This window comes from Microtus oregoni, unplaced genomic scaffold (genome assembly GCF_018167655.1).
Source record: "Microtus oregoni isolate MIOR12 unplaced genomic scaffold, Mior012 000088F_ref0000325, whole genome shotgun sequence".
Classification (NCBI taxonomy): domain Eukaryota; kingdom Metazoa; phylum Chordata; class Mammalia; order Rodentia; family Cricetidae; genus Microtus; species Microtus oregoni.
This window is the reverse complement of record NW_024544555.1, coordinates 3,294,910-3,314,691: the sequence shown is the minus strand read 5'-3', so window position 1 is coordinate 3,314,691 and position 19,782 is coordinate 3,294,910. Positions and strand designations below refer to the sequence as shown.

Genomic DNA, 19,782 nt, shown 5'->3' with positions numbered 1-19,782 from the left:
TGGAAAATATTTTGAAGGGAAAAGAAGCATCATTCTTCACCCTCATGTAAGAATACATGCAAGTCCTCCTTGAAAAATGCCTTGAATGGATGAATTGGAAGAGTTTTTTTTGAGCAACATTGCTCCTAGAAATAAACACCAAAGACTAAAAAACAGAAACTCAAACAAATGATATATATGCCATATATATACTAATACATATATATGTATGCTAATATGCATGGCAGCGTGATTCTGCTAGTTCAAACACATCAACTGCCCAAGAATCTACAGCACAAAAAATTGTAAAGATGAATAATATCTATGTAATGTGAAATATTATTTGACAACCAAAACCATAATGAGATTTTGATGCACACTGTGGTAAGAATCTGAGTTAAATAATCTAGACAAAAAGGGACTATCTTAAATGATTTTCTTGCTATGGAGGAATTAGAATACCCATGTTCATAGGGACAGAAGTAGGGAGAGATACTAGGGGCAGAAGGCCAAAGGACCTGCGTTGTAAATAGGCATCCTGTTTCACATATTAAAGAATGAAGGTTCTAGAGATGGTTGATGGTGGTAGTTGTACAACATTGTGATTATCTTAATGTTGCAGAAATGTACACTTAAACTATTCAAAATGCTAAATTTTACATTACGTGTATTTTTTCCACTCTTAAATGCTAAAATACCTCACTTTTTAAGGAACGGTATGAAAGCATCCATAAATTTCTTAAGAGCTTGTTAATTGTATTTACTAAAATACAGACTATACTTATTTCTAAAATCTTATTTATATTTATAATTAATCCCATATAAATAAACAAACCACATTTTTTTAAATGCTGTTGCATCTACGTAAATGATTTGAATTCTCAACTATAAAGGATACTCATTTCTTTTCTTCTAAAACAAGGTTTTATTCAAGCTTAAAGATCTATTAAGTTACAGCATTGCAATGTAAAAGATCTCATTTTATTTTAGTACTTACAGTTAAAACCATGTATATTTTAGGTGAATTGCAATGTGTTTATGTTGTAGAATTCCACAGTCGCTAAATTATAGTTTTAACAAATCAACAAATTTTAGGCAATCGGAATAAGCTACATACACTATTTGTGAAAGTGGAGTTTTAGAAATATAGAGAACATCATCCCAAATATATCACCTACCTCTTATATATGTATCCAGTCTTTACAAAGACTTAAATGAATCCATTCAGTAAATAATTCAGAGACTGAGGATTCAAAGATGAACAAAATAGGCAAAATTCCCAGGGTGTCATGAACTTCACACTCCAGTAAGAAGAGAACACAAATAAAAAAATGTAAATTGAATAATAAAATTTAAAAAAAAAACTAGGATACTCAGGATGAAGGAAGCTAGACTAGAGAGTGAATTTCTGAAAGCAAACACCTCAAAATATTAGCTATGATGGTTTATAGATCAAAACATTGTGGATTTTGTTTTCTGAGCATTCTATAATTCATGTACATTGCTTTCATAATTCTCAGAATTCCTCTTAAGTCCCTAGTTATACCCGTCCTAAGAACTTCCTCTAGGAAGCCCATTCATACTTGTATATTGAAGTCTCCCCCAATAGTGGCATGTAGAGACTATGGTGTCAACCGTTTTCAGTGAGGTCCAGGGGAGAGCAGGCAGGCCTACTGATTGATGTAAACAGGAACCTAAGACTTAAACAGAAATTCCTTATAATACTGCAATCAGGAGTGAATTTTTGAACAGTCATCCATCTATTTTTATACTCTGGACAGAAAATGAAGATATCAAAGCAGCATCCATATTTTATATAGATAAATACACGTTATCTCACAGGCGTCATACGCATTAAGTTGGCCGAACGCAGTCTAAAGAGAATAATGAGCATAAAGAGGTATACATGATGAAAGCCACTGATGTAATGCTTAAAATCAAAGTGGGTAAAGAAAGGTGGGCAAATCCAAAGAGTAGCTCTATGATTGATTTGAGGGAAGAACCTCCAACCTGCAACAGTCCAGTTTATGAAGCATGACTGTGACTTACTGCGGAACCAAAGATGAATGCCACTCAGAAATGAGACTACCCACCGTTCATTGTGAGCAGGCATCAGTGAGTTCAAGAGGATCCCCCAAGTCAGTCCATCTGATTTTGTCACCGCTCTCTGACTATGCATCCTGGGCTGATGTATCTGGAGCTGAAATAACTGGGTTCGTCTTATATGAGGGCTCAGGATAGGCTGTAGCCATCTGATTTCTAGTTTAATCTTTCTCTGCCTCAGTCCAGACCCTGCATGTTGAAATTGCAGGCTGGTCTGATGATGAAATACATTATTATCATTGACTGTTGTTACCAGTAAGAATGCTCCTTATTTCTAACAGATTTTTTTGTTTCTCCTCTAAATTCTCCTTGGTATCTGGATGTTAAAACCAGGGCTGGCAGAGAATACAGGATACAGGAACCTATCCTGTATCACCACTCCAAAATGGCTATCTTGGAGTGGTGAGCCATTGCTGTATCCTATCTAGGGATGTCATGGTGGCTCTCACACACAATTGAGTTTGAGTCCGTGCACATCCATTCCCAGGAAAGATCCATCATCCATCAGTCCATTCAACTTCTCTTATTCTCTCTCTCTCTTATTCTCTCTCTCTCTCTCTCTCTCTCTCTCTCTCTCTCTCTCTCTGTCTCTCTTGAGTGCCTGACCACACCATGCATGACTGACTGCCAAGATCCCACACTGCTGAAACCAGCCTTGGTACCCAGTCTGACTTAGGTCTTCCTTCCCTTTGTATAGGTTCACTCCCATCAGCATTCGTACACTCTAGTATTCCTCTAGAAAGATTTCTCTATCCATCACTATACTCAGCTTTGACTGTTGTCTCATCCTCTGCTTACTTATAGGTCAGACCTCTTCAAGAAGTCATGCATATTTGTTGTATCCATTTCCTTCCTCCTACTCACCCCTAACCATCTGTCGTCTCATGTTTGAACAATCCTACTGGCATGCTCTTGTCAATAGCACCAGATTTCTCCTTGTTTCCTTGCCTATAGATATGTCCACCTGTTCCTCCACACAGGAGCATACCTCATAGACGACTTCTCCCTCTTTCTCTGAAGATTTTCATTCTTAAATTTTAAGACAAGCCTTGTTCATTCTGATCTGCCTGCTACATCTCTTTCCTTAGGTGGATTGTTCTCCTCCACCTGACTCCTCAATTTGGGGTGAATGCTAACTTCCTTCTTTCTATCCCTCCCTTCCTGAAAGGAAGACTCATCAGTCTGGAAGGATAAAACCCTGCACCTCTCTTTCTGGCCAAGACTTTGCACTCACCACTAGGCACTCATTTCTAATCTTCTAGATTGCTTCGGATCACTGTGGAAAGACAAGGACTAAAACCAGCTTGGGAGGAAAGGGTTTATTTCATCTTAGATTTCCTGGTAGTTGTCAATAATAAAGGGAAGTCAGGACAGGAGTCAAGGCAGAAATAGAAAGAGAACTGTAGGGGCTCTGTTCCCCAGCTTGCTTTCCACAGCTTTTCCAGACTGCTTTCTTATACAACCCAGGACCACTTGCCCAAGGAGGCACCACCTACAGTGATTATGCTTTTCAGTGTCAATCACTAACCAGGAAAATGGCCCTACAGGCTGGCTTATAAAACCAAATGGATGGAAGCAATACCTTCATGGAAGTTCCCTCTTCACAGGTGACTCTAGTTTGTGTCAGGTTGATTAAAAAGTAACCAGTACAATTGACAATACCAGGTTTGAAGCAACTCTTGTGTCTGCCTGTATATATCCCGGTCTCCTAATACCCACTTGTCTTAAGCAAAGACCCAGGGTTCCTTCTTTTTGTCCTTTACCTCTTACTCCACATTCGAAACACTATTAATTTCTAATTCTTTTATGCAATCAGGGTTTTTTAAGCTTTCCAAAATTCTCTAAACTCCATCTCCAGTCATCATATCTGTCTAGGCACTCTTGTGATACACTTAGGAAATGTTAATTGTCCTAATAAAGATAGATCGTTTTATATTATCTCCAACTCAGTTCCTTAAGTGAATCCATAACAGTTAAACATAAAATTTCTGATGTAACTTTGAATTTCATATATCAGAGAAAACATCCTTTTCTCTTCCTTCTCTTTCCCAAAAGCCTAAGGGACAAAAGGAAATCCAACAATGAGTGACTTATTTTTTATTTACCAAGTAAAGACACTGAAAACTATAATGCTAAAATGTACAGTGAAAATGAGTAACATTTATTATTATGTACCTGACACTAGTCAAACACTTTACACTATATAAAAAAAAAACCTAAATGAGGAAGATACTATTTATTATCTGTTTCCTTTTACAATTGAGAAAACAAGCCTGAAGCAAATTGCTTACCTAAGTTTTCACAATGAAAAATAATTTCAATTTTTACAATCTTCAAATACTACAAACACAACAACACAGACCTAAACAGGGTTAAAATTCTAATAGGTTTAGTATTGGGGGATATGGTTTAAGGTGTGTTACTTTTGTTTGTGTTGCATTTGGTTAACTCTGTGAAGCTGTGTTACTTTGCCTGTCTAAAACATCTGATGGTCCTAATAAAGAGCTGAATGGCCAATAGTGAGGCAGGAGCAAGGACAGGCGGGGCTGGCAGGCAGAGAGCATAAACAAAGGAAGAAACAAGAAAAAGGAAGGAGCAAAGGAACTAGAAGAAAAGAATGCCACCCAACCAGCCACAGAGCAAGAGTGAAAATAAGACATAAAGAAGAAAGAGAAGGAAAAAGCCCAGAGGCATAAGGTAGTTGGGATAGTTTAAATTAAGAAAAGCAGGCAATAAACAAGCCAAGCTAAGGCTGGGCATTCATAACTGAGAATATAAGCTTCTGTGTATGATTTATTTGAGAGCTGGATGATGAGCCCCTCAAAAAGCCAAAAGAGTAAAACATCAAACAACAGTTTAGCTTGGTGAGAAATGTATTACCTTATCCTAATTTCCTCATTTTATCACAGACAAACAAAAGTCTAATCAGTTTGGCATTCATCCATGAAAGTGTTTGGGAACCATGGCTCTCTGACAGCTTGATACTGGTTATAGGAAAAGGGAGGTTCCCAAGGCTATTCCTTTGATCCACTAGAGAAAACTGACTTTAGTACATCACCATCAATCCAGCACCATCCCAGACTAAAGTGGCAACAAATGGTTAAGGCAGTAAGAGTCTGGCAAGACCTTTAAAAACATGGTGGAATTTCTCCAGAGACACGGCCTCCAGGGGGAATGATGGCCACTCTGTGCGCTGTCAGCACTTCCTTTATGAGACATGGGGCCCCAGGAAGTCCGGGATTTGCTGTGACCAATCGCTGGTGCCAAGACAAAGCAAAGGACACTTTTTCACATCTTGATGCCCAGGCCCAAATTCATAAATTTATTTGGAAATCAGAAGAAGTAAGTACGTTGACACTCTGGAGGAAACCACAAAGTAGGTCAGTGAAGCAAAATGAAAGATTAATATCTCCACTGATGGATGATATTCAGCTGAATCCATATCACTGCTGGGAAGCAAATTCTGCCTTAGTCATGTTTCAAATGCAAGACAGGTTGTAATTATTTACTTGAATCCAGATAGTAGATTTACCAAACTCTGTGTATGTGTGTATCATCTATCTATCTATCTATCTATCTATCTATCTATCTATCTATGCCTGTATCTAATCATTTTCCCAATTTGTACATATTATCTTTACAAACACTAGATTATTGTTCAAAGTAATACACTAGTTCTCAGGGGTGAAGTATATGAGCATTAGTAAAGGCTGACCAATTGTCATGAAAGAACAAATTCTGGCTGCTTTGCCCCATCTCTTAAATCCAGAGGATTTAGTTGTTGATAGCAGAAAGGTCCCCAGGATATATACCAAATATCTACAAGTTACTGGAGAGCAAAAACTTACACAGTATAGTCACTGGACAAAATTTAGCCTGCCATCTATTTTCATACATTCATGAACTAACCATCTTGCATTTTGCATTTAAAATGACTGGAAAAAAATCAAAGAACATTATCTGATAAAAAACTGAAACTATTTGGAAAATCAAATTCTACCGTCTGTAAAATCACAAAGATAAGGGCTCTTCAAATATGAAATAAGCTTAATTTTATTTAGTTTACTGTACATATGCCTCCAAGAAGGAGACAAAAAGAGGTTGAGAAGGAAAAAGAAAGCCTGAGTGGGGCAGTTAAATTCCAAATCCATAATCCTGGGCTTGCCAGTCTTTATGTGCTACCTATGTTGCATTCACTATCACTGCTCATAAGTACAGTATTTCATCTGAGCTTCTTACTGCTTATGTTTCCACATGTAACTTTCACAGATGGTTGTGTGGCTCCACACAGTTGAGATCACTACGTAATCTGTGAGTTGAAGGCAAATATTTGTCATTATAGTTAACAGTACATGTGTAAGCCAAACAGCAAGACTTGGCTTTTCGGGAAGGCCTTCACAGACGTTCTCATGAACACATCTACATACAGGCGCAGGCTTACAGGTTGTGTTCTCACCAACAGAGCTCTGATGGAGGGAAGTGGTCACTAAGCCTAACCAACACACCCTGCCTCTCTCTGGTTTGGTGTTGATTCCAGAAACCACATATGGATTTGAGTTCTGCTCCACAGGAGGGGATTCCATGCCTGGTACTGCAATCCTTGTCAAAAGTCCGTGGTGTGGGAGATCCTAAGCCCTAGGCTAGAACTTGCTATTATTATTTTTCTCAGTAGTCATGTTGTGAAACTGCTTCCAAATATTGATAAATGATTGATAAACAGCATTGTAATTGGGGACTGTATGCACCCTCAAGCAATGGTAAGCCTGACAAGACAGGGGAAGTAACTATGACGGACAGGTTGCAACCTGGAGCAGATGCTGTAGTGCCATTTTATTTGTATTTTAATAAATAAAGCTTGCCTGAAGATCAGAGAGTAAAACAGCCCCACTGGTCAGCCTTACAGACCAGGCAGTGGTGACACACACCCTTAACCCCAGTAGCCACACTAGTTTTCTATAGAAACCTGGCAGTGCATACCTTCAATCCCAGCCTTACACACCTTTAACCCCAGCCCTAGAGAGGAATATAAAATGGGAAGAGACAACTCTCAGACACAGCCTCCTTCTGAGATTCCTGAAGCCAGGATCGCCATTTTGGACTAAGGTAGAGTCTGTTTTGCTGACTATTTTGCTTTTCTGACCTTCAAGTTGAACTCCAATATCTCTCTCTGGGTTTTTATTAATTGTGCTACATTAATCACTTCATGGGGACCAGACTGCTCCTCTCAAGTAGTAATACATTTAGCAACTTCTCTGACCACCCTTCTCAAGATCAAGCAGGCTTATTAACTAACACTATTAAATTATGCATACCTCCAGTACCCTCAACCCAATCCTTTTCCTTCTTACATCTAGAGCTTATATCAGGACTCCAAAGACAAACTTGGAGTCACTGGACCTGGTTATATGTTCCTTTTCTTGACTCACCATGGTTACATCTCTCTCTAGTTTGCATAGGCAGTCATCTCTTTGGTTAATATCTTAGGACCATGTCTGGGATAGTATTTTAGAATTCCTGGAGCAAAAGCTTTTGTCCTAAATCTTTAATTAAAGTAATAAGATGAAAATATTTTTCTAAAAAATCTAGTTTAGAATAGGATCAAAAGGGCTATCAGCAGCAGCTACTTCACTTCCATTTGTTCATAAAATATTTTTTATAATAATATAGTCATAAAAAAGCACATTAGAATTAAATAAATCCAGCTGTTACTTCAAACAGATACATCCAACATCCTAGAATTAAACTAAGCTATCCTGTGTTTTCCTCATTAACCTCAATAAACATGAATCACACTGCAATAAAGAACTTACGAAGAGAATTTGGGAAATAATAATCACTCTTCATATGTAATATAAAAATCCTATTATGCTTCTACAAATTGTATTAGGAATATTTCACATAAAATCCGCTCCTATTCAGCCAGAAAGGGAAATAGCAAGAAAGGATGTTTTCAAGACACCCACACATCTGTTTACTAAACTGTAACCCACAAATATTTTGGACAACAGAATATTTAAAAGTTTACATAAAAGTAATGATTCAATTTTTGAAATATATCAACAATGTCAAGAAGACTGAGATTTTAATGTTGTAAGTCATTTCTGAACCTTTTTCATACTAGTAAGATTGTAGATCAATATAGACAAGGTGCAACCTTCCCGAACAGGAATAAATTCTCTTGAATGTCTTTCTAATTGATTGTCTGCCATACTCCATGGAGTGCTAGCTCAAACCTGGAGGTCTGTTTTCCTGGCTTTCTAGTTTGTTGCCCCTTTAATGTCCCAACACCTTTTTTTTTTTGTGGAGAAATAAAGCACTTCCAAATGAAACATGCTTTCATGAGCAGTTGGACCTGAGGTATTTATGACAAAGCAATTGACCGAATGAATCTTAGACCTAAGTATTTAAGTAAGCCCATGCTCCGGGGTGGGCATTTCCTTTCACTCTTGTGGTCACGCCAATCTAAAGCAAAAAGTGTAACATACGTAATCGTGCTCTACTCCAGGCTATGGGAGAAAATCAGGAATTCGTTGACCTGCGGTCTTGGACAAAAATATGCAGTACTTGGGTGTTTAAATACCAGCTCTTTCTCAAGTCCTTCCTAGCTGGAATCTGTTCAGTAACCCTCCCATTCCTTTTGGATTGCAAATCTGTGGCCAGTTCTCTTGGCCCAACATTTTGAAGAACCCCCATTGCCCCTGTCACTGCAGAAGATGTTGGAAACTGGAAAGGGCCACATATCCTAGGAGACGAGGGTTGCCAAATGAAAGAACATTGGGTTTTCACCAAGGCCAAAGAAGAATGCAATAATTGAGCTCTCTCTGCAAACTCCGGGCACTGATGAGCTCTTTGGAGAAACTTTTTAACCTAAGGCCAATTTTCTTAGCTTAGCTGCAGATGGCGGCAGTCTCTTGGCTTAACTAAAGCAACTTTTCACCTCTGTGTTCTCTGTGTATGCTGGGGACACATCACTACCCATGACCATGGCAGGACACACCCCTCTTGTTGAATCATATACAACTTTAAATATTGATTGAAGAAAAAAAATCAAACAATTCCACCACAACCAAGAGAACCAAACTAAAGCCTTGCACTCAGAAGAATGAAGGTAAATTTAAAAACAGCAAAATGAACATAAAAACAAAGATCATTCGCATTAATTTTCTTTGTAAATACCATATTTTTCTACATTAATAATTTTTTCTCAGCATATGTATATAGTCACGAGGTGTGGGGGACAAGTGTCTGCTGATCAAATTAAGTTACTTTAATAGTCACTTTGGTTTAAAAAAAGAGAGAAAAGGAAAGGAAAAAAGAAAATATCTCAGGAAGATAAAAAAAACAAGCCAAATGAGAGATCATAATTTTGTGCCTCCAGTAACTTGTCTTATTTAGATCTGCTCAGAATCTATAAAATCCTGCATTCTGTCAACCAAGTTAAATTAATACTGTCACCAGTAGGCCATATTGACTGTCGCATCTGCTGAGTCACATTTAATCTATTTGTTTCAAGAAGCTGAAGTACTTCTAAGAACTCACGCTAAGAAACTCTGGCTCTAGTGAATACTACTAATAATTATCATTAATTGGGTGGTTAGTTTATGCAAAACATCTTACTGTTTTACTTGCATTATTTTACTTAATCTGCACAGTTACCCAAGGATGTATATCAAGCATTTAAGATCATTCTTTTCACTAGCAAACCTCCCACCTCCTTCATCAAATGTCAACCTGAGTAAAGAGCAGAATGACACCTTCAGGATTAGACATCAGGTGAACCACCACAAAATGCTAGTGGCAGACTGAATTCTAACGAGGAGAGCTCACCTTAAGGGACTTCTAGTAACCGTCCATCTTATTTAATTATCTTCAAAGGGAACAAAACCATTTTCTATGATAAATAACCCTTAAAACATTGTCTGAGAAACTATTAAAATGTTCTTCTCAACTCTATATGCTGGGACTATGAAATCACTTAAAGGGAATATTAAATACTTTTTTCATCACATTAAAGAATTCTTCTCTGCAGTATTTTTTAAAGTAATTAAATTGGCTCATTTTAGAGCTCTAAATTCTGGCCCGCTTTGATTATCTATACAAATATACAGATATAAAAATGACATAGATATTAATGTTCTTTGATTGGAAATTGTTGCTACTTTCCAGAAGTACAGAAGATTGACAGCAATCCAATGCAACTTTAGTTTGTGCTCAGTCCACAACTGCACATAGGACCAAATGAACCTCATAGGAGTTATTGAGTTAAAAAGCAGAAAGAGGCCACAGAGGTAGCTCAGTGGGTAAAATGCTTGATACAAAAGTTAAACGCTGAAGTTCAGATCCCCAGGACCAAGTAAAAGTCTAACAAGGCTATACTCCTGGAATGGGTTTGGGGATGGGAAAATGCAGGCTTGCTGGCTGGCCAGGCTAGCAGAAGCTTCAAGTTCAGCAAGAGACCCTGTCTCAAATACATAAAGTAGAGATGAGATTGAGACACTCAACCAGTGCCAACTTTTGCCCTTTACACACGAATACCTGCACACACGTGAATATCACACATACAAAGTAACGTCATCACAATGGCACACCTTTCTTCCTCACAATTAATGTTCTTATAAAGTATCTTAGTCTCCCATAGTCTCCCACTGCTGTGAAGAGACACCATGACCATGACCACGGCAACTCTTACAAAAGAAAACATTTAACTGGGGTGGCTTACAGTTCAGAGGTTCAGTCTAGTCCATCATCATCATGGTGGAACTTAGCAATGTGCAGGCAGACATGGTCCTGGAAAGGAAGCTGAGAGTTCTGCACCTTGCACAGGCAGCAGGAAGTGGTCTGTCTCACTGGGTGTGGCTTTAGCATATATACCTCAAAGCCCACCTCCATAGTGACGCACGCACGTCCTCCAAGAAGGCCACACCTCTTAACAGTACCACTCTCTATGAGCTTATGGGGGCAATTACATTTAAACTATCACATCAAGAGATAAATTGATATGGAAAACAAGTGAGATCTCTTGGACAAACTCATACACAGTAAAGACTGTTATGATGCAGATGTGGCATGAATAATAAAAGCCAAAAAGACAGATGTTGGGGTTCAACCTGAAGGTCAGAAAAGCAAAACAGCCAGCCACTGGCTCTTACCTCTTCTTCAGTCTAAAATGGTGATCCTGCCTCCAGGAATCTCAGAATGAGACTGTGTCTGTGAGCTGTCTCCTCCTGTATTATAATCCTCTCTAGTTCTGGGATGAATTGTGTGCATTATTGGGATCAAAGGCAAACTAGTGTGGCTACTGGGACTAAAAGTCTGTGTTACCACTGCCTGGTCTGTAAGGGTGACCAGTGGGACTGTTTTACCCTCTGATCTTCGGGCAAGCTTTATTTATTAACATACAAATGAAATATCACTACAGCAGGTAAGTGTGCGTTTCCAACATTGCTGTTATCTAAGCTTTGGAGTTGCTTTTTCCTGTGCCTGAACTATTTTTCTGGGGCCTTTGTCTAGCTAGCTGCTTCTAGCACCAGCTACCACTGCCATACTTTTCCCAAGATCACACAGAGGGAGTTTTTTCCTTGCAGAACTTTTCAGGTTTGTGTCCTTGATAAATGTTTGCCTTCTGTCTTTATATTACAGGTTTCAAGAGAAAGAACAAAGGCCAGGCTCCTTTCCTTCTCAAGTCTCTGCATCTAACAATGTGACAAGCTCACAGTAGAGCAGTGGTTCCCAACCTTCTTATTGCTGCAACCCTTTAATACAGTTCTTCATGTTGTGGTGATTGCCAGCCATAAAATTATTTTCATTGCTATTTCATAACTATAATTTTGCTACTGTTATGAATCATATTGTAAATAGCTGATATGCAGGATGGTCTTAGGGCAACCCCTGTGAAAGAGCTGTTCCACTCCAAAGGAGTTGCGACCCCCAAGTTGAGAATGACTGAAATAAATGACCTTGCCTTTTACTGGTAGCAGCTTACATAAACGAACTGGGAGCCTAACCCCTCTGGGAAACATAGGCGAATGCTCTGTTTATTTCAGATTTTCCCCTTAAGGAGGTTGTTGTAGATTCTCCCATTGGGTTCTGAACAAGATAGCAAAAAGGGAGCAAACTAGGGATGTCAAGACCTACCTGGTTTTTAAGAGTAACTCTCTCTAACTTCATTATTTTGGTTTAAGAATAGTTTAAAGAGTTATAACGTGTTCCAAACCATTGGATATATAGCTGTCTCTGGCACCCAATGAGAAAGAAGGACAGTGCTTTTGCAGCATCACAATACCCTACCTTCAGATGATGTACCAGCCTCAGCAACCTAAGTATGAAGCTGATGCCCATTTACTCACTTTGCTTACTATGAAGACCTTCCTCTTGCAAACATTGGTCTCAGTCCATGGGAAGCATAGTGAATCACATTAAGAACAAGTCTATCTGGCTTTGCATTTCAGAGATGGGAAAGTCATGTAACATTGCTTGTCTCTAGAACCTTCCTTAAACTACTTGATGAAACAAAGGAAGATGCCAAAAATAGCAATGAAGACCTTAAGGTCTTTACAGTTAAGCAATTCTTTTTGTTTCTGGAGAATGTTTTCTAGAGACAGATGCTATTCCTATGTTGATAGTGAAAAGCTTGATATTGAAACAAGGTATGTAGACCCATCGAATATTTTGTATTTAAGTGTTTGCATCCAACAATTAATACCAGAACATGCCCCTCAGCCATAGCAAACATTTTGGAGCAAGAACAATAAACTGCCTTTTGAACTTATCTTAGAAGTAAGTATGTGCCTGTGAATCAAAGTGATAGACCATATCAAATCCACAGAGGAATGAATACATCTTCTGATTGTTCTCTTTCTCAACAGCTGGAGATTGGATATAGATGGACCATCAAGAGGCATGAGGGGATGGGTACTAGTCTTGTGATGGGACACACAGGAAAAGCCAGGCACTCAGAACCAGTGCTCTAGCCTTGTGTGTCGAGGGCAGCGAAAGAAGGAAATGCATGTCCATTGTGCATGACCCACTGCTACCTTCTGTTTGAAAGATCAAACTCACAGTCTAACACAATGAACTTCCTGGATGATCCAGAGGTAGCAGTGTGATCCAGCAAAGCATAGGTTCCGAGCTGGAAAGGACTATTGAGATTCTGTTCTACCCCTTCACTCTACGAAGTGATGACTGGAGCTGGAAGAGTAGACACATCTCTTGATCGCCACAGCTAGCTGATAGTAGACCAGGTTGCAGACATCCTGAATTCTAGTTCATTCTTACCCTTTCTGGTGCAATTAGCAAAATTCCATAGAAGTGATACTAGACTCTCCCTCTTGGAAGCCTGAACAACTTATTACTTGGGACCAAACACCTCCTTTGTCTAAGAACGCAACAAACAGGTACATTCCAATAAGGCTACTCAACCTTCCGTCATGGGAAGGAAATAAGACACAGCAAGACCCAGGCCCCATCTCAGTGGCTGCTGCTGGCAACGGATGGAGAAGGACTGACGCTTGTACTTCTTGACTAGTTAACCCTTTCCTTTAAAGTTCCCCTCTTCCTCAATGAAACTGGTTGTTCTCACTGTGAAAACTCACCACAAAATGTCTGGGAAACAGACGCTTGAAGTCAGAAAGTCAAAAGGGATTTACATTTTCAAACTTGGTTCTATAATGTTATGGGGAACAATCATCATGCACATGAAATTTTATAGAAAACTAGTGCAGTTGGTTTTTATTTTTCTCTTTGCTCTTTGGGGAACCACCATCCCACTCCAAAATAAATACATGGAGACTTATTCTTTCTTATAAATGCCCAGACTTAGCTTGTCTTATTTCTAGCCAGCTTTTCTTAATTTAAATTATCCTCTAGGATTTAATTAATTTAAATTTTTTTTAATAAATTTAATAGATTTAATAAATTTAAATTAATTAATTTAAATTTTTCCTCTAGGGTTTTACCCTTTTCTATTTCTATATATCTTTTCTTTCCTTCTTATTCCATTTCTGACTGTTTGACTGGGTGGTAGCCCCTGGCATCCTCTTCTCCTTTTCTCATTCTCCCTTTTTCTTTCTTTCTTTCTCCTTCTAATTATTCTCTTTGCCTGGCAACCCCACAAATCCCTCTCCTTCCTAGCTATTGGCTGTTCAGATCTTTATTAGACCAATCTAGTATTTTAGGCACGCAAAACAGCACAGCTTCACAGAGTTAAACAAATGCAACATAAAAGAATGCAACACATCTTTGGACCATCAAACAAATTTTCCACAGCATAAGCAAATGTAACACATCTTCAACTAATATTCCACAACAAACTTGCAACAGCGATAAAAACTCCAATTGCCAAAGGAACAGTAAAGGAAACATGCAAATCATCTAAATATCTACCATGGGTCACAGCTCTCTTTTTAGCAGGGAAGACACTATATAGCAGTGACTAAGGCAGTTGCCAAAGGCTTCATAGAAAGTAAACAATGTATTCTAGATATTAGCAAGATCCTTGAGCATCAACCTTCTATCCATTCTCCCTCTGTCCTTAGATACCCTGCTTATACTTAATTGTGAAACTATATGCTTATATTTGAATTTCATAAAATTCCATTTCTACATGCCAGTATGACATACTTCTTACCGTCCTCATTTTCATCAAACACTGGTGCTTTGCTTGAAGTGTTGGCTCCCATGATCAAGTCTGCACTGACCTGGATACTCTAGTTATAGAATGCTGGAAGAAATACTCATTCTTGTACAGTGCAGGTCCTGGAAAGTTAGCTTGTTTCTACAAAAAGAAAGAAAGAAAGAAAGAAAGAAAGAAAGAAAGAAAGGAAGGAAGGAAAAGAAATAGTATCCTTTATATTATAGTTTGTGATATATTGTAACAAAAACATTAACTTGTATTACTGTAGCAGAAATTTTTTTTGTCCTTAAAAATTACAATAGAAATGACAATGCATGGGACAACAGGAGAGGTCACACTGCACAGTGCCATCAAAAGTCAATCTGTGCTTACAACATAGGGAAAAAGCAAAATATTTCCCAGATATTAAGAAAAAAATTAATGTAAGGCCAGTTAAGTGACTATAAAATAAAATTAATCTTAGTGACCTTCTGTATTTTAAAGAAAATAGGCTAACTTCACATTTTCAGTTTTGCTTTGTGACCAAGAACAACCCTAAAATCTTCCCCTTAAACATGAAGTTGTCTTATGTTTCCCCTTGCCCTGGAAGGCACCACAATGGATTGGATGTTACTAGCTAGTAGATGGTATCCTCCAAACATTTTTCCTTCTGAACTTGGAGATGATAATGGTCTTTACCCAAAAGGAGAGTTAAATGTGATCCACTTACATTTAACTCCTTGTAAATATATGGCATATATATATATATATATGTTGTGTATTCATATTATATGACTCCTATGTTGTATCATATGAATAAACACATTATGTGACATTTATAAATTTTGCTTGCTTGGGGGCATATTCTCTTACGTAGCTTAGGCTGGCCTTCAGCTTCCATTCAGCCCTCAATAGTTAAGAGAGCACAGATGTTCATCACTAGCCCTGGCTCTTCTACATATTTTTATGTACTAAGTACATAAATATAGATACATATTTAACACAGTAAACAAAGTACTTTTATAATAGCATATTCAGCAATTATTGATCATTCTAAAATACAGATTAAATTATATAGCTAAGATAAAATTTCCTTTAAACTGTACATTGATTCCTTTAAAAATACAAATGTAAAGACTCTTACTATCCTGGAACCTATTAAACAGAGGCATTGTCTGGGTTCCAGTTCTAAGAATTGCATGATCATGGCCTTGAAACAGTTACTTAGCCTCTGGCCACAAAAATGGGGGCATAACAGTGCCTCCTCCAGGAGTCACAAGCTCAAGTGCCTTTAAGTGCCAGGAAGCTCACACAAAAGACCAAACCAGACCAGGTACAGGACATTCAGGCATTATGAGGACAATGGTGGTACTGGCTTAATCTTAAAAATGTACTTGAGGTCAGACGAAGACATTTTTGTGTATGGAAACACTAGCCACGGACCTTTAGAACTTCTGAAACAGGGTGAAGTGCCAGAATTTATAAAAGAAGATTTTAAAATTCAGCTCAGCTCTACAGCTCAAAAAAAAAAAATCATGCTCGGGACAAATATGATTTATAGATATAGATAGAAAAGCAATAGAAGTGCAGTAATTAACAAAGTACCTGGCACATAAAATACAAAAAGAAGAAATGGCTGTCTCTATTATTTTGACAGGCACATTATTTCCTTAGCATTTATCATTTTTTTCAGGTGTTGACACTTGTTGACCTTTTGTTTTGTTTTGTTACTTTTCCCCCTTGGAATATTTTTATGCACGAAGTAAATGCAGGTTAGATGCAGAATTAGAGAGAGTATCCAAGATAGACTGGTTTATGAATAAGTTATTTTTTAAGAGAACTTGGGGAGTTCCCAAGTATATAAGAAAAGCTCATTTTCTCATTAGGAATATGTAAGTCAGGACTTCGTTTGGAAGGAAGACCCATTAAGGAATTGCTCCTTTTCCAACTAAATGCCAACTGCTGGCAAAATGCCTTATGGTCTTTAAAAAGAATCATTAACTGTAGAGCAAAGAAAGAGTCAGCAATTAGGAAGTGACCAATTAAATGAGCTAGGACTGGGGAGAGGCTTGGGGCAGGTGGCTGGTGGCTGCAGCAGGCTCAGTGGGATAACTGAGATCCAGGAAGATAGAAAGAACTGCTGTCAGTCCAGAAACAAGGCTTTTAAACATGAGAATAGTGAACGAAGAAAAAGTAGGATGCCCATTGCCTTTGATAGAAAGTTAAGAAGCAGAATGGAGCACTTTTTGTCCTTTAATATTGCATAGAGTTCGGGGCGGGGGGGGGGGGGTGAATAGCAATGACTCTACTACCAACAACATTAGAAAAAGAGAATGGATCCTATGCATTTTAAGGAACAGTGATTGTTAACCCTGCAGAGTCAGACTTCATTCATTTTGTATCTGGTAAAAGTCTGAATGCACGCTTTCACGGCACATAACTGCCCTACCATGCGTGTATTCTTCACACCTATGTTTCTCTCAAGTAACCCTTCTCTCTGCTGCGTAAGATGCACCAAGCATTGACCTTGCACTTTGACAAATCACAGGGAGGCAGAGGTGGAAACATTACCATGTTTTCCCACATCTCAGACTTCCACTCCGGGGTGCAATTTAATCTGCCGTACAGACATCCGTTTCACTGGGAGAAAGGGCCATGTGAAGGGAGGCATGGCAGTGGATGCTTACAAGGGGCCAGCTAAGCAGTCCTCGATGATGGTCTAGCATCTTCCCCCATAGTAGCTACCACACAGAATTGCCTGAAAATTGTCTTTAACTTTTTCTCCCCCAAGCGGATAACCAAATTAGATAAGTTTCTCTCATAACTAGAAAGAAACGGGCCTTTCTCTGGCAGGAAAATGGTGACTCATTGTTTCCACTCTGTTGAATAGAGAACAGGAGAAATGTTAAGACTCTTTCCCATAAAACCTCTACCCTCCCTGACCTCCTGTTCTGAGTCCCCAGAGTCAGCTAAGCGTGGAGAGCCGCAGCCATGTGAGGAAAGGGAACCCTAAGCAGACAGGCAAGAAGGCGGATTTGTCTTGCAGGAATGGATGAGACTTCACACTCTACAGAGCCCATAATTACCACATTATTAAATGTAGCCTCATGTTCAATACCAGCCTTTCAAGTGCGGCTTGCAGACCTAAAGGAGTCAGGAGGCTTCTCTGAGCAGTTCTGTCTCCCTAGAGACTCTTAGAACTGGAGACCACCAGGTGTGATGCAAGAATGTTGCAACATCCGACGGCACCGTGTAGATTTCATTATCACAATGTGTGCACAGTCATAATTATTTTTATTTGCATTTGAAAAACATGAAAATATTTAGAAACACAAGAAACAGGGACGTTCAAGTTAGCAATATTCTCTATTAATAACCATTTGCATTTTCAACCTCATGTCATAATTTTTAGGTATTGAAAGTTGCAGGTAAGTAGAGTGCCTTTTCCACCTCCCCAAAGCAGCTCAGTGGTCTGCACACACCTCCGCACCTTTAACAGGGAGAAGTGTTTTCAGAGAAGCCCCCTGATCCTCACCAGGAAAGAGGGCTCACCTTGCACCTTGCTGGGCTCATTAGCCGTCCTATTTCTGAGATCTAAGCACGAGGACATACATCTTTACAACTCTGACTTAGGCTTTTTAAGTGCCGCCTAGCAATTCACAGCGTGAATACAGCACAGTTTACTTTCTCTGTGAAGATGTTCAAACTCTGCGTCAGCTTTGGATGGGGCAAGGGACCTACTAGCACGGAAAGCAATGCTAGCTTTTTCTGAAACTCATTTCAACCCAGAGACTATTTCTTGAAGTCTTTGGGGGCAGAGGTGGTGCAAAGCTGGAGGAGCAGATGAGGGCAATAGTTAGGGTGGGTGCTATCCTCCATCTGGTTGTGCCAACCACGCTGACCAACTGATTGCCTTTGTGTTCTTTCTCTTCCCCATCCCCTTGAACTTCCCAGCTTCCCACCAGTGCCCTTCTTCACTCAGGGCGATTCTGTACGTGCAGTCTCTACTCACCCACTCCGCGTCCTTCCTCCAGCCCTTCCACTCACTTCAGGATGATGCTTCCATTCGAGGAGCTGGGGCAGACCACACTCCGCAGGTCAAGAGCAGTGGGGACGGAAGACACCTGCCTAACAGGACGCGGCTGCGGGAGCAGCCAGGCAAGGCTGCGTGCTGGGCTCCAGGCACCTGCGGCTGCCAAGGGGACCCAGCGCAGCCGCGGAGCTCCCCAGCAAGGGGCGGGTCCCGGGAGAAGAGAAAATGCCAAGCAGCCCGCCAGGGGCGTCCACAGACGGCGCCCTCCCCTGGAGCGGACTGCCAGTCGCCTGGACCAGCGCCAGTCGCCTGGGGACTGTGCGTCGTCTGCAGGGGGCCGGACGAGCGCCCCGGGAGGGAGAGTTGGAAAGCAGGAGGGCGTGGCTGGAGTCCGGGTTGCTGGCTCCGTAGCTGCCGCTTGCTGAGCACTCCTCTACTACTCAGACCCGGGCAGGGACTCTCCCTAACGTGGTCCGTGAACAGCACTCCCGTCTCCCCATCCTCCTCCGGGCAGCACTATGGGGTGGTGGGTGTGAGGGTGACAAGTACTAGATTTGGATTGTCCATGAATTGCCCCATTTTATTGCTGCGGTAATTAAGGCACAAGACAGAGAATGATTGTCCACTGTAGCAGAACTGTCGGTGGGCAAACTCTCCTGTCCCCCAACTTTTCCTCCATTTCTGCACACTCACCTGCCGGTGGAAGTAAGAATGGGGACTCCCAAAAGTTGAGAGGTAGGTGATCAAGAGAGAGCCATCAGGTCGTCTTCCATGGCAGTTCCTTCTACTTCCCTTGGCAGTCATAATCACAGTGGAAGTAACTTACCATTTCCCTCCACGACCAGGGTCACACTATTCCTTCCTGATACAGTAGCTGCTTCAGAAATGACCGATGTGACAGCGGGACAGCTGCCGGGCAGGGACAAATGAACAGTGGGGGGATCTAGTTTGGGAGTGGCTACAAATTCTAGCTATCTTCAGGTATTCCTGTCATATAGGATATGACAGATAAATGCTGTCGAATGGTCAGATCCGTAAAGAGAAACTGGAAAAAAAA

At 39.9% G+C, this 19,782-nt stretch overlaps 1 protein-coding gene across 2 annotated transcripts in view; it reads right to left on the bottom strand.

Moving 5' to 3' along the window:
• The window catches only part of LOC121442250 (serine/threonine-protein kinase 32A), a 110,472-nt gene extending 91,645 nt beyond the window's left edge, over window positions 1-18,827 (bottom strand). For both annotated transcript variants that reach the window (XM_041643723.1, XM_041643724.1), the window contains exons 1-2: window positions 18,705-18,827; window positions 14,708-14,854 (exon numbers count right to left, since the gene is read on the bottom strand). In XM_041643723.1, coding sequence (XP_041499657.1) covers window positions 14,708-14,759 — 52 coding nt within the window. In that variant the 5' untranslated portion in view covers window positions 14,760-14,854; window positions 18,705-18,827. The remainder of the gene's footprint in view (window positions 1-14,707; window positions 14,855-18,704) is intronic.
• Between the last annotated feature and the right edge of the window lie 955 nt (window positions 18,828-19,782).